This window comes from Micropterus salmoides, unplaced genomic scaffold, assembly GCF_014851395.1.
Source record: "Micropterus salmoides isolate LMB-PRFRI ecotype aquatic unplaced genomic scaffold, ASM1485139v1 Ms_hic_scaffold_15, whole genome shotgun sequence".
Taxonomy (NCBI): domain Eukaryota; kingdom Metazoa; phylum Chordata; class Actinopteri; order Centrarchiformes; family Centrarchidae; genus Micropterus; species Micropterus salmoides.
In genome coordinates, this window is record NW_024040596.1 from 15557211 (window position 1) to 15570803 (window position 13593).

General features: G+C 38.9%; 1 protein-coding gene across 13 annotated transcripts in view; it reads right to left on the reverse strand.

Moving 5' to 3' along the window:
- The window catches only part of zmp:0000001200 (dedicator of cytokinesis protein 9), an 86996-nt gene that overhangs the window by 46523 nt on the left and 26880 nt on the right, over window positions 1–13593 (reverse strand). For 9 of the 13 annotated variants that reach the window (XM_038720575.1, XM_038720572.1, XM_038720577.1 and 6 more), the window contains exon 2: window positions 1518–1634. In XM_038720575.1, coding sequence (XP_038576503.1) covers window positions 1518–1634 — 117 coding nt within the window. Of the gene's footprint in view, window positions 1–1517; window positions 1635–4512; window positions 4774–13593 lie in introns of those variants that run through there. The other 4 variants (XM_038720574.1, XM_038720571.1, XM_038720570.1 and 1 more) reach the window with 2 other exon arrangements.

The following is a 13593-nucleotide window of genomic DNA, read 5'->3' on the forward strand; positions in this document are numbered from 1 at the left end:
ACAGACATCTCCATTAGTGAACAGGTTTTGATTGATTTGCAAACAAAGCTTTTTTTTAAAGCTAGCAACTCAAAAAAATTACATTATTATACAGTGTGTTGCTGCTTGGTTGCTGACACAAGGGTGTCCTGATATTCTGAGTATGAGGGTGGTTTACAAAGTGTCTTACAAACATATAACGTATTTTGTAGGCTAAAAGTACATTTTTAAATTATTCTTTTTTTTTAAATTTGAGAGTGGACAACAGAGAGATGACAGTAAAGGAGTGGGGGGAGAGAGAGATGGGGAACAACATGCGTCAAAGGCCCCTTGCCAGAGTAGATGTTGGGGACATTGTGGTTCAACTACATAAGCACATTAATTTAACACCTTATTATTAAAGTGGTATGATGGTGCTTCAAATGACTGTAATTACGAAACACAATTGTTCTAATCTTTGGTATAGAATTTCTTTAGATTAACACTCTGGCCTTTGCGGCATCACATTTTCCTTCTGACTTTCTTAAAGGAAAACTTACTTATCTGAAATTGTTGTAACATTTTCTACACAAGGTACGGGAATTTTACTCCCACTAGAGCTGTGGTTTCCTTAGTGTCTTGCATGGAAAATCAATTATAGCTAAAGGGGCTTGAGGCACTTTCAAGGGCATCAATAAATTTTACACTCACAGAAAACAATTTTTATTTATGCAACTTTTGTTACATTATATAAATATCAAAATCACTCTTATTTATTCTGTCTTATTCTCCAATGTAAGCATTAAGACAAAATATGTTAAAGTCATCATGGTTAGTGAAACAAAGACTTCTCTCACTGAAAGGAGAGCTAAACCAATAAAATAAGACCAGACTCTATAAAATTTCCACTGGACCGTGAGACAGAGTGGCAGGTTCAGATCTGAGAATATACTGTACATCTCATTGCTGCTGTTGGTAAGGACATCTTTCAAAGAAGTCTATTTTCCTGAAGTAACAGCACTGGGCCAGATTTCCATTTTAGATTTTCCGTCCTCATCGTGGAAAGTGTGAGGGAGTGTACATCCTGTACAATGTGGCTAGAGATAACACTTGCTCTGTCACAACATTGAAGATAGAATAAGGCAATTAAACAGACGGCCTCTGACCCCTCTCTCGCTATAGTGTGGAAGGATGTAAACAAAAAGGAAAAAACTAAACAAATACAACAAAGAAAAACACGCAAGTGGGTGGGTAAATAATGATGTTGGACAGATCCTAATTGTGTGACCTTGTATGGTGTGGTTTCTCAAAAAAACAACAACTGCATAATACATTATTTAGGGAATATTTTCTTCCCAAAGTGCCTCACTTTCAGCAGCGACATGAGTCGCCCCACTGGAAACCAAAGCCCTAACCCTGGCAGTGTTATTACCACTCCCTATTCTAAATGCCACCACTTCCACTTCCTTTCTACCAATATAATCCCATTTACAATACCCAGAGACAGATTTACTAGAGTAAATACAGTATAGTTGCGTCAGTTTGTGGATGTGACTCACGTCAAAGTCCTCCAGGGGGAACTGCAGCATGTCTCTGAGGACATCACTGAGGATTTGTGTCTTCCTCTGCACCAGCACATTTTCATAGTCCAGCGGCTCGATAACCTTCGGTTTCACCTGGAGAACATAGATGAAGCACTCTGTTATTTTGTGTAAGTTCACAAACATCGGTAACTGTAATACAAAGGGTAAAATGCATGCAAAGACAGGTTTTAGGAGGAAATATACTTGGCATGTATTTTTGTACATTTTATGCCTTCATTTACTAGATTCAGTAGAGAGATAAAAGGAAATGAGGGGAAAGAAAGATGTGTCTAACATACAGCCATGGTCGGACACAAACTGGGGATGATTTATTGTTGGCGGTGCTTTTAAACTCACTCCGCACACTGTCAAGCACTGCTCACATTAATAACAAAGTATCAGTCCTTAGACCAGCAGGTAAAATTCACATAACGAGAGTTCAGGTTTACTAATAACTAGACTAGCATGTACATAGAAAATGAAAACTACATTCAGTGAGAGCAAAGAAGAGTTTAAGCAAAAGCTGAGCAATGCTGTCTTTGTCTTTGTCAGCCTGTCTGATGCCTAGGCGCAGCATCTAATGCACTGCATGTATAATAACAGTGGAGTGCACACTAAGGAAGAATTTTATCTCTGTACACATTAAACATTGTATACTGCCGACTAAGCACTAAAAGAAAAACAGAAATGTTGACCAACACATGCTAGGTGTTAGATGCACTGTGAAAAGTTTCAGGGCTCCATCTGTCAAGAGAAAATGCATCTGCCTCAGCAGTGGGAAGGTCTTGATGAGCGTATCCATACGTGAGAGCAAACACGCATGACATGCCAGTCAAGGAAACAATCACGCTCCACCTCAATAATAATCACTACATACAACACAATTATCCTCTATAGTGTAAAACAAATCCATCATCCTCTTTTACTTTTACTGCACTTGACGAGAATCCCCAATCAAAAGTCAGGTTGAGCTTGTGAATGCTGTGTTGATTTGCAGCTGAGTCTCAAGAGCAGATGTCATCAAAAGGTGATTATGGATTTGTGGTGCATCTGCATAATGTACAAAAAGCATTGACCCACTAAACTCCAGCAGCTGAGGCTAGAGAAAGCTTATCCGCTGCAAAGATACAGTAACCATTAGATGGAGAGTAAGCTGTCAACACTTCTAGCTGATGGTACGGGAGGATAAATCTAACAGCCAGGGAGACAGCAAAGTGCAAAATGAACAGTGACACATTGCCAGACTTCAGGGCTGAGCGACAGCACAGCTCACATGTTGCCTCCACATCTGGGACTGATAATACTAGCATGATCTCAGAGAGAGAGTCATGGATGTTGACCTGCTTATACTTGTCGCTAGCAACCTTGTTAACAAGAGTGCAGCTCACACAGAGGACAGAGTGAACACCACCTTGTATCAGTTTCAAGGACAAGGAGGGAAGAAGTCAATGACAACATGCATTATCAGACCAGAGACGGTGCCACCATGTCTGCCAGCTAAAGCAGGTTGTGACATTAACGGTCAACAGCTGTATTTGAACTTAACACAAATGTAGATGTGGTCACACTTCAACAAACTGTTTTTTCTCTCTCCCATGCAGATATTTCTGCAGACAGGACAGGCAAGTCAGGAAGGAATTAAAGATGTTTGAGAGATAAGATGTGTGTTGTACGTGTCTGTGTCTCGCTTGAACTGACCTAAATATGCCTAAATTCTCTGCATCTCTATACAAAGACCAGAGGGCCTGTACCAGACAGAATTGCAGCGGCATTGTTTTTATCTACCATTGTCCTGGAAAAATAAACCACTGACAATGACACGAAGTAGATAAACCAGAGGAATTAACCACAAAACTTCTGTCCCAAAAACCTGGTGAAGCTGAATCTACTGCACTCCTGCAATTAAAAGGGATTCAGATATTTAAAGTAACTGCTATATAGGTCTGATCCCATTATAGGGATGGTGCCCTCTTCTCACCAGTGAAGGATTCCTAACTCCACTCTGTTGTTGCTGACTATTATTTCCCTCCACACCCCTCTGGGCTTGTCCACTCTGCTTTGTCAGTGGCTGAAGGTGGTCAACCACACACTACACTCAGCACTGAGTAAGAAAATGAACATAAATAAGCAAAAGCTCTGTCATTTCCACAACCCACAATGCTGGCCACAGTCAATGGACCTAGTCCAAACATTATATTGTATTATTGTCATATCATTCATGGAAATGGCTTTTTAAAACACTTGTTGAGTTTATGTCTCGCAGATATTGCACTTCTATCTTCAATTCCCATTTTCCTATTAGTAGTAGTACACCATAAAACAACTGCCTGTTCCACATCTGTAAGTTAACAGACAGTCATCCCTGGAAAGAGCATAAAACTGAAACTTATGAAGCCACCTCATCCACTCCCTCTCCACAGTGATCTAGCAGCTGTATAGCTTCAGCACCCACTCTTCCCATCACTGCACCCTCTCACAGCAATGAACAATAGAGCTGTGTAGTGCCTCGCTACTGACTAATACATTCGTTCTTTTGCTACTGACAGTTCACATGGCTCTCTAGAGATCCAACCACTGGACACCTTCACTGTTAAATTATGAAATTTTGACTGGCAAATAAAATATTTTACAAGCCACATTGAAGAATAAACTTGAGGAAACTGTGTGCTGGTTCCCTCCAGGTAGTTGAGTGCTGGCATAGTTCAACATTCGTCTATGCTGGTGATAACAGTAGCACATTTTGAATCTGGGTTGGCAACATTGTGGGTAAGGAAGGAGATGGTAAAAGTGAACCAGCACGGACGCTCACATGACACCTGCTTCAGGACTTTCTTACTGTGGTTAACTTTTACAGCAATGCACGCTGTAAGATGTACTTGTAGATCAGAACAGCTTTGACAAGCCAACAGAGATTATTTACATTAACCAAAATGTCTTGCATGTCTTTATGTTAGATCCTTGAGTGACTTACCACCACCTGTGGCACCATGTCTGCCTCAGCCTCAGCTGCAGCCAAGCTCTTGTACTGCTGCGGACTCTCTATGACCAACTCCTTCTTTGGAGCTTTGCTAGCCCTTCCTTGCATTATCAACACCTGTGGTAAGATATCTCCGAGCTAGATCCCAAAGCAGAATGGACAGCCAGCATATCCAATGGAGAAAAATCCTTGCGCTGGAAAAAGTTTGGGAAGTTTCTCCTCACAGACTCGTGCCTACACCCTCCCTTCTCAGACTGTTCTGTCCGTCTGAAAACAGTGGGCTCACACCCAGGCTGAGGCGATGGCCCCTCCTACACTCAGCTGTGCTGCTTGGGGGAGTTAAACACACACACACACACACACACACACACACACACAAGCTATCTGACCCCACATTATCCACCTGCACAGTGACACGGGGTTGACAAAGGCAAACAAAAGATACACATTCCTCAAGTATTACAATCTGGTAAGGGACTGTCCACGCCTTGTGTGGGACAGCTGAAATAAGAGCTAGCTTAAACTTCCTCAAGAGGAACAAGCAAGGAGAGAATAAGACAACAATGGGGCACCTCAATCACATGTGTGCAGCAGTGTTCAAAGAAACAACTCAAGCATATGTAGAATACATATGGTATGAGGCATCAACAAATACCACCTGCAGCAATTTAGCAGTGATTTTCCACGTAAACATCACAGATAAGCTGCCAGACTGAGCTCATCAGACTGTAGCGGGCACTTCAGAAATGACAAAGATAAATCTTGACCCACATTTCCTGCTGAAGACTGAAGAGCAGATCATTCAAGTCTTTCTCAATCAGTAGCACAGCATATCAAATTTAGTCATCACAAACTGTGGCAGACAAACGTTAGTCACTAAAGTTTTTATTGCTGGCCTGGTTCTACTGCCAGACTGCAGCTGATGTAGTAACTATTAGTAATCACAGAGTTGAGATTACACCCAGCTTCTGTCTTGCCGCTTGTTGATGCAACTGCTTGAGGGGCATTCCACCACAACACAGCTCTGGTCTACCCACATGCAAGTGTGCCCGACCTACAGATTCCTCAGTGGGCCACAGCAGGGGAGGATGTTATCTTTTCACGCCTGGTCTGAACTTAAGGCGAGGGGGAGGTCAGCTCTCCAGCTGCTCCATTCCCACTGTACATGCCCCTATGTGCCCCAAACAGGGATTATTATTAATTAATATCATGATTTCAATAAGAATGTTTTTCTCATATCAACATATATCACAATAAAGCAGATTTATGCAGGTTCACATATACAGTACATTAATAACATGGATGTTGGTTGGAATCATTACTCAGCAGAATTTGGCAAAATGGTAAAACAGCATTATCATCACAAGACAGATCCAGTGAAAGTCCGAAAATCATACTACTGAATTACTGAACTGATTAGTGATAACCATTGTGATAATTAGTGAATCATGTCAGTCATGTTTAATGCAAAAATAGTGAAAAAACACCAAACATTGTCTGGATTTGCTGTTTCTCTTTGTCATATATAATTGTAAACTGAACATTTTTGAGTTTTGGACTGTTGGTCAGGCAAAACAATACATTTAAAGATGTCACCCTGGCCTCTGGGAAATTGTGTTTCTTTTTTTTATATATTTCATTGACTACACCAAACTTAAAAATAAAAAATCAGCATGAATCGACGATGAAAATATTTATTAGTCACAGCCCTAACTGCAGTCCAGTCTCAGTCTGACATGACCTTAGCTGACACCTTCTGTGCTCAACTTAAATTCTAAGCACCCCCATCTCTTCCCAAATCCCACCCACCACAGCTGACTTGTTATAGAACACGGTAGACTCAGGTTAGGCTTATTATTTGGCTGTTGATTTTGGCCTAAATTTAAGCTATACTAGACACTGTCTCACAGTTTAGGGTTATGTTTTTGTTGCCTTTACTCTTTCTGTTCTTATTTTGTGAATCAATATACGTCAACAGGTAATTAATGTTGCCATTGACTTGCTATTATTTGGCAAAACTACACAGTATGTAAAATATTAGTTCAGTCAGAAACCATATTACTATAATGTCAAATGTAGTGTTGGACTGTTACTACATTTACTTAAGTACTGTAATAAAGTACATATTAAAAATACTTCACTTGACCACTCCACCACATATTTTTGACAACTATAGTTACTAGTTGCTTTACAAATGAGGATTTTTTCAAACAAAACAAACGATAAGCTTATAAAATATTGAACTGTTACAGATTAAACTACCCAACAGTATATAAAATGGTTAAAACATTTGCTGTGAGCCAATAGCTGTGATTCAGTGGATTGATTGAAGGCAGGTGTGTCTGGGTGTGCCTGTGGTCTACTTATGCCAAATGTAGCAAACACTTCTGGCAGTCATTCTTCTTTGTTTCTCTGCGTGAAAGCCAGGGTCTCAGAGTTGGGCTTCCTGAAGGCTGAAATGTGTTGCCAGCCCAATATATGGAGGCAGGTTAGAGAGAACTGTCATCAGGCATATTGGTTGTATAACGTTGACTGACAGTGAGGAAGCAAGCAAGCAACCTGCAGCGCAGTGTAGTGAGCCCTTAGACTATTTCCTCCTCTTTTTTGAGTAATTAATACCATAAACCTTAGATGGGTCTTTTTTATTTTTAGCACATTTTACATAACACAAACAAACTAAGCTTTTTGACATTTTTCTGTGTTTTGCCCCTTTGCTGAGACTGCAAAGTCAAGAATTGGGTGTACATTTTTCTAATGTTACTAATTGAATTACTACCATTTTGAATTCTGACCAATGGCAGGACAGGGTAGTAGACTAACACAGTTAACTAACTGTTAATAAAAGTCTGTTTTTATTAACAGTTTGGTTTCACTGTGGGAAAACATTTGATTATTTTGGGCAGACTGCAGGTATCTGTGATGCCAGAAAAATAACCTTGTATGAAGTGTCGAGCTCACAAACGCGTGGGGTGTGCGAGGTAGCTTGAATGACCACAACTGGCTAGTGTACAGAAGTTAGCATTAATACAGTAATGAAATGAACAGTTGAGGTGGTGGGTGCAGTGTTTTTAGCTAGAGTTGGGCTAACTATCTGTTCACTGCAGATAGTGCTCCTCCTCTACCCACAATCCTATTTTACAAGACATCTTTGTAAAACACATCCTGTTTACTGTGTTACACTCTCTGATTTATGCTATGGATAAACACTGTTTCTCTGACACACATAGTTCATTTTGCATTATAACCAGCCAGACTCTGCAGGAACAACAGCAGATACATTTTATCTCTTCAGCTACATAATGATAACCCACTAGCATTGTTGGACATTTCCTTTAATGTACATAACTGTGCATTAGGTAATGCTACATTACACATACTAGATGTTTGACTTTGATCTCTGAGTTTGTACAAAGGCAGGCTTCCTCTCCCACACATCTCATATCTGCAGAAAAGAGAGATTACCAACTTCCTCTCTACGCTAGAGCCCTGGTACATGATTCTCAAGTAACTGTGCTCACATTTTTTGGCTTGAAAATCAGACCTTGCAATGTTATGCAGATTTATCCATTGAAACCAATAAAAATGTATTTCTTTGGGGCAAGTTGGCATTGGCGTCTAAGCAGGAAGGCCCACTGAGCCCTTTTAGTGGCAGAACAAACATTTGTGTTGTGTGAGCAACAAAATGTCCCAATGGTACAAAGTAGAAAGACAGGATGTTTTTGGAAAAAGTGTATTCTGCTCAATTGCAGTTGATTATGCCCTATAGTCAGTGTAAATTAACAATAAAAATAATAAACAAAAAGAGACTGTTTCATTGATGACTAAACATTGCAATTATGAGCCTGTGATTCTGAGAGGAATACACAGGGATGAAAACCAACCTAGGCTAATAATCACACCGAACTGACATTTTGTTTCATTTCACTTCATTTGTATTGGAGATCTGGGCAGTGATTGAGAGGTCTGGCACTGGGCAAAAACCAATTAGGCAGACTGTAATGTTTTTCAATATAATTCTTTAAAAGGCCGTTTAAGACTTTTGTTGGCATTTATTATGTGTCATCACTGAGTCATTTTATAAGAGGAGAGACTTTTTCCTCAACACAATAAACATCTTAATAAAATAAATTAAGTCCTAATTTGTGTATGATTCAAGTGAATAAAATCAAACATTTATTGAATATTTATTGAATTTATTGAAATAAATTATATCACGATAATTATTATTATTGTTTTATTATCCAGCCCTAAGTTAACCATGCCACATCATCTGCACAATAATAAAATGATGTAGTTTATCTTTAGTTGTCCAGATATGGATGGTTGGTGCTCTTTTTCCCTCTCATTTCATTGGGTTTGTTGTTATCATTGTGCAATTTTCTACACACATTTTACCACATCTCTCAAGTTGTAATTCTCAGCCTGGACAGCACTACGACTGGACTTCTTGATTACATAACAAGGGCTTGATGCAATCACTGGGCCTTCCCAGTATGAGCCAAAGCAAAACAGGGTGTAACCTGGAATGTGACAAAAACATGGTCCACCCCACGCAACCCCGCTAACAGCAGCAGCACCAGGACCCACCATCCTGCAGCCTGTTTTCAGTCCATCCCCTACAGGGTACTGAACTGTGAGCTGAGAATGAGTTTTTAATGTGCAGGTAATAATGACACAATACAGTGTCCTCAGACTCTGTTAATGGCATTACTTTAGTAGGATGTGGGATACAATGGCATAAAAAAATAACAGGATGTAATCATGAGGCAAAGACAGTTGTCTCACAAGGCAGAACTATAAAATAATGAAGTCTCGAGTACAGTTATACACATGATAATACAATTTAAATGAAATTTAAGGCCAATACAGATCAAGAGATGAGAACTTAAGGACAGCTGTATTGATCAGTGCCATAAGCCTTAAATGTAACAGTATTGAATATGAATAATGCTGCCTCCAAATCTGTGGGAAAATCAAATTGCCCTTGCCCAGAATGTCTTTTAAGTACATGAGCCTGAGTGCTGGAGATAATGGTCCGGTGTATCAGTCAGCAAGTCAGCAACACAAACACAAATGCATCAATGCTGTGACGTCTGAAGCTCTCGTTAGCGCAAGGTCAGGGTGGCTGCAACATCTCAAAAGTAGGAAGCAATCACCAGGAAAAACAATCCTGTCGCCAAGCCAAATGTGCTGTTGTTTTACTTTAAATCCATTAAGCCAAGACGTGATTTGATCAACTGTCAGTGTCCTCAGGGTGAACAGTGTGTGTGCAATGCTGGTTATCTATCAAATGTTCCACCGATTAGAGAGAAAACATTAGTTTAGCTGACTAAATGTTTATGAGAATGTACTGCGCTTGCAGAGTACACAGGGATAATGAAATGGAGAATACAAAGTGACTTAATTATCAATTAATAAATGCATGAATAAATTCTGAAATAAATACAGAAATATATAATTAAATGCATAATTGAATAAACAAACCTATACATCATTAATCATTGATTATTTGGTAATTAATTGCGATACATTTTGCTCTACGGTGAGATTGCGACTACCTACATCATTGATACATAAATAACACTAACACTAATAATGCACGTGCCCTGTTTGCTACTGTCGACAGGCTAACCAACCCTCCTGCGTCTGTAGCCTCTGAACTTCTATCTACCAGGGCCTGCAATGAATTTGCTTCCTTCTTCACAGACAAAATTCAAACAATTAGACAAGCAATCAGTGCCACCATGTCAGTAACAGGATATGTCTTGTCCCTGTGTCCACTTAAAAACAATTCATATAGCATGAGACAATTTGATTCTATTAACCATAAAAACCTGGAGGACATAATACAACATCTTAAATCCTCCTCATGCTGCCTTGATATTCTGCCAACAGGTTTTTTCAAAAAGGTGTCTAAATTCATGGCCTCAGATCTACTAAAAATTGCCAACATGTCTCTCCTCTCCGTTTTTTTCCCCACAGGCCATGAAAACTGCAGTCATTAAGCCACTCTTAAAAAAGAGCAATCTAGACAGGTCACTAATGAGCAATTATAGGCCCATATCAAATCTCCCATTTTTAAGTAAAATCATTGAAAAGGCTGTTTTTCAACAGCTTTGTGCTTTCTTGGCACTAAATAACTGTTTTGATATCTTCCCGTCAGGTTTTCGACCATACCACAGCACTGAGACGGCTCTTGTTAAGGTCTTCAATGACATCCATTTAAACACTGACACTGACAGTGGCAGAATTTCAGTCTTAGTATTATTGGATCTCAGTGCTGCATTCGACACGGTCGACCACAACATATTACTAGACAGACTTGAAAACTGGGTTGGACTTTCTGGCACAGTACTAAACTGATTTGAATCCTACTTAAAGGACAGGGACTACTTTGTGTCTATAGGTAATTACACATCTGAGCTGACAAAAATGACACGTGGAGTTCCCCAAGGCTCCATTCTGGGACCTCTTTTGTTTAACATTTACATGCTTCCACTGGCTCAGATTATGAAAAACAATATAATATGTTTCCAAAATTATGCAGATGACACACAGATTTACATAACCATTTCCCCAGGGGACTATGATCCCATACAGGCGCTGAGTAACTGTATTGAGCAGTTCAACGATTGGATGTGCCAGAATTTTCTTCAATTAAACAAGGATAAAACTGAAGTTATTGTTTTTGGAGCCAGGGAGGAACGATTGAAAGTCAGTGCTCGACTTCAATCTGTAATGTTAAGAACCACAAATCAAGCCAGAAATCTTGGTGTAGTCATGGACTAAGACCTGAATTTGAGGAGCCATATTAAGACAATTACAAAGTCAGCCTACTATCACCTGACGAATATATCAAGGATTAAAGGACTTATGTCTCAGCAGGACCTGGAAAAGCTTATCCATGCATTTATCTTCAGTCAACTTGACTACTGTAACAGTGTCCTTACAGGGCTCCCTAAGAAATCCATCAGACAGCTGCAGCTGATTCAGAACGCTGCTGCTCGAGTCCTCACTAAGACCAAAAAGGTGGATCACATCACTCCAGTTCTGAGGTCTTTACATTGGCTTCCTGTATGTCAAAGAATTGATTTCAAAATCCTGCTGTTAGTTTATAAAGCACTAAATGGTTTAGGGCCAAAATACATTTCCGATCTTCTGCTTCGTTACGAACCATCCAGACCTCTCAGGTTGTCTGGGGCAGGTCTGCTTTCTGTCCCCAGAGTCAAAACTAAACAACGAGAAGCAGCGTTCAGTTATTATGCTCCGTATATTTGGAATAAACTCCCAGATAACTGCAGGTCTGCTGAAACTGTCAGTTCTTTTAAATTAAGACTGAAGACTTTTCTTTTTACCATTGCTTTTAATTAAATATTTAAGATTTTTCTTTTTATTGATAACTTACACTGCACTGTAACTTTTCTTTTTCTTTGTTTTTAGCTTTTTATCATTGCTTTTAATTAAATATTTACACAGTGAGAAATGAGTAGGTAATTGAGTGAAAAGATAATGAGAGTGAGATTGAACAGAGTGAAGGAAGTGGTCTTAAATCTCACGCCCGAGTGATTTGCAGGAACCTCTGTCCACCTGTAAATGCGCAGGTGGGTCTAGAGTATAACTGGATCAAAGTGGCCTGCTGACAGACATGTCCTGGTTTCTCTGTAGTGTCCGAGGGTTTTTGGAGTTTCAGTGGACCCAAAGATTGCTGTGGACCCAAGTACAAACTAGCTAGAGAGAGTGGATTTAGTGTACTTCTCTGTTTGTTCTTTTTTCAGAATAATTGTAACTCAATTATTTGCTCAACTCCTCAGCCTGTTTTTATTTTCCATTTAAATCTTTTAACCCTGATTGTAACACTGTAACTTTTATTATATTTTATGTTGCTTTTAAACTTTTTTATATTTCCCTGTTGCTTTTATGTTTTATGTAAAGCACTTTGAATTGCCTTGTTGTTAAAATGTGCTATACAAATAAACTTGCCTTGCCTTGAATAATGAAGAAATGTAAAAGAAATTAGGAATAATAATAATAATAATAATAATAATAATAATAATAATCTTTATTTGTAGAGCAAACAAGTTACAAAGTGCTTTAACAAGTGTAAAGACAATAAAACCAAAAGACAATAATACAAAAACAATACAAGATAAAAGCATGAAAACATTGAAAAGACTAAAATACATGTTTAAGATAAATATAAAATTAGTAAAATAGAATAAAATAAAAGGGATAAAATAAAGTCAAATAAGATCGGGAAAGGCTCTCCTATAAAAGTATGTTTTAAGAAGGGACTTAAAAGAGTTCACTGACTCAGCTGACCTGATTTCCTCGGGCAGGCTGTTCCAGAGCCTCGGAATAAATAAGTCATTGATCAATTATAACATTTATTTATTTATTTAATATTTAATATATACATTAATCTTTTTTATTTATGTATTAATTTCAGCAATTATGAATTTATAAATATGTAATTTTTATCCTCCATGTTATGACAATAGGATCGATGGTAAACAAAATAGTTTCTGGTTGATGACGTCCAGACCCTATTAGGTATTATATCAACTTCCCAAAACAAGGAACTTAACTTATAAACATAATTGATTCATTAGGAATGGTTCATTGAAAATTAAACCTTCACATGTCTAATGCTGCATTCCAGACAACGCAGATCTCTAAAATTTACGACCTCCTACTAGAAAAAGAATGAAACGCCACTCAAAGTTGGAGTTCCTACTTGTCAACTTGGGGCAAATCCCTCCATCCTGATTTCAGCAGTTGTCTGACGTCACACATGAACTGACTTTCATGAACTCCATGGGTGCTGCCATTGTTGTGTGACATCAGATCACTGCTTCATGAAGTCGAGGTAGACAGAGCTTAAAAGAAGGAACTCCAACTTTGCATGTCGTTCCATTGTACTTTTTCTAACAGGAGGTCAGAAATGTTCAAGTTCTGGGTTGTCTGGAATGCAGGAAAAGAAGCATTACTCCCAAAACATCATCACATAAAAGAAACTTTTATCTGTGACCAAGCTGATGTCACTACTTTCTCTTTCTTTCCCTGCAACAACATTCC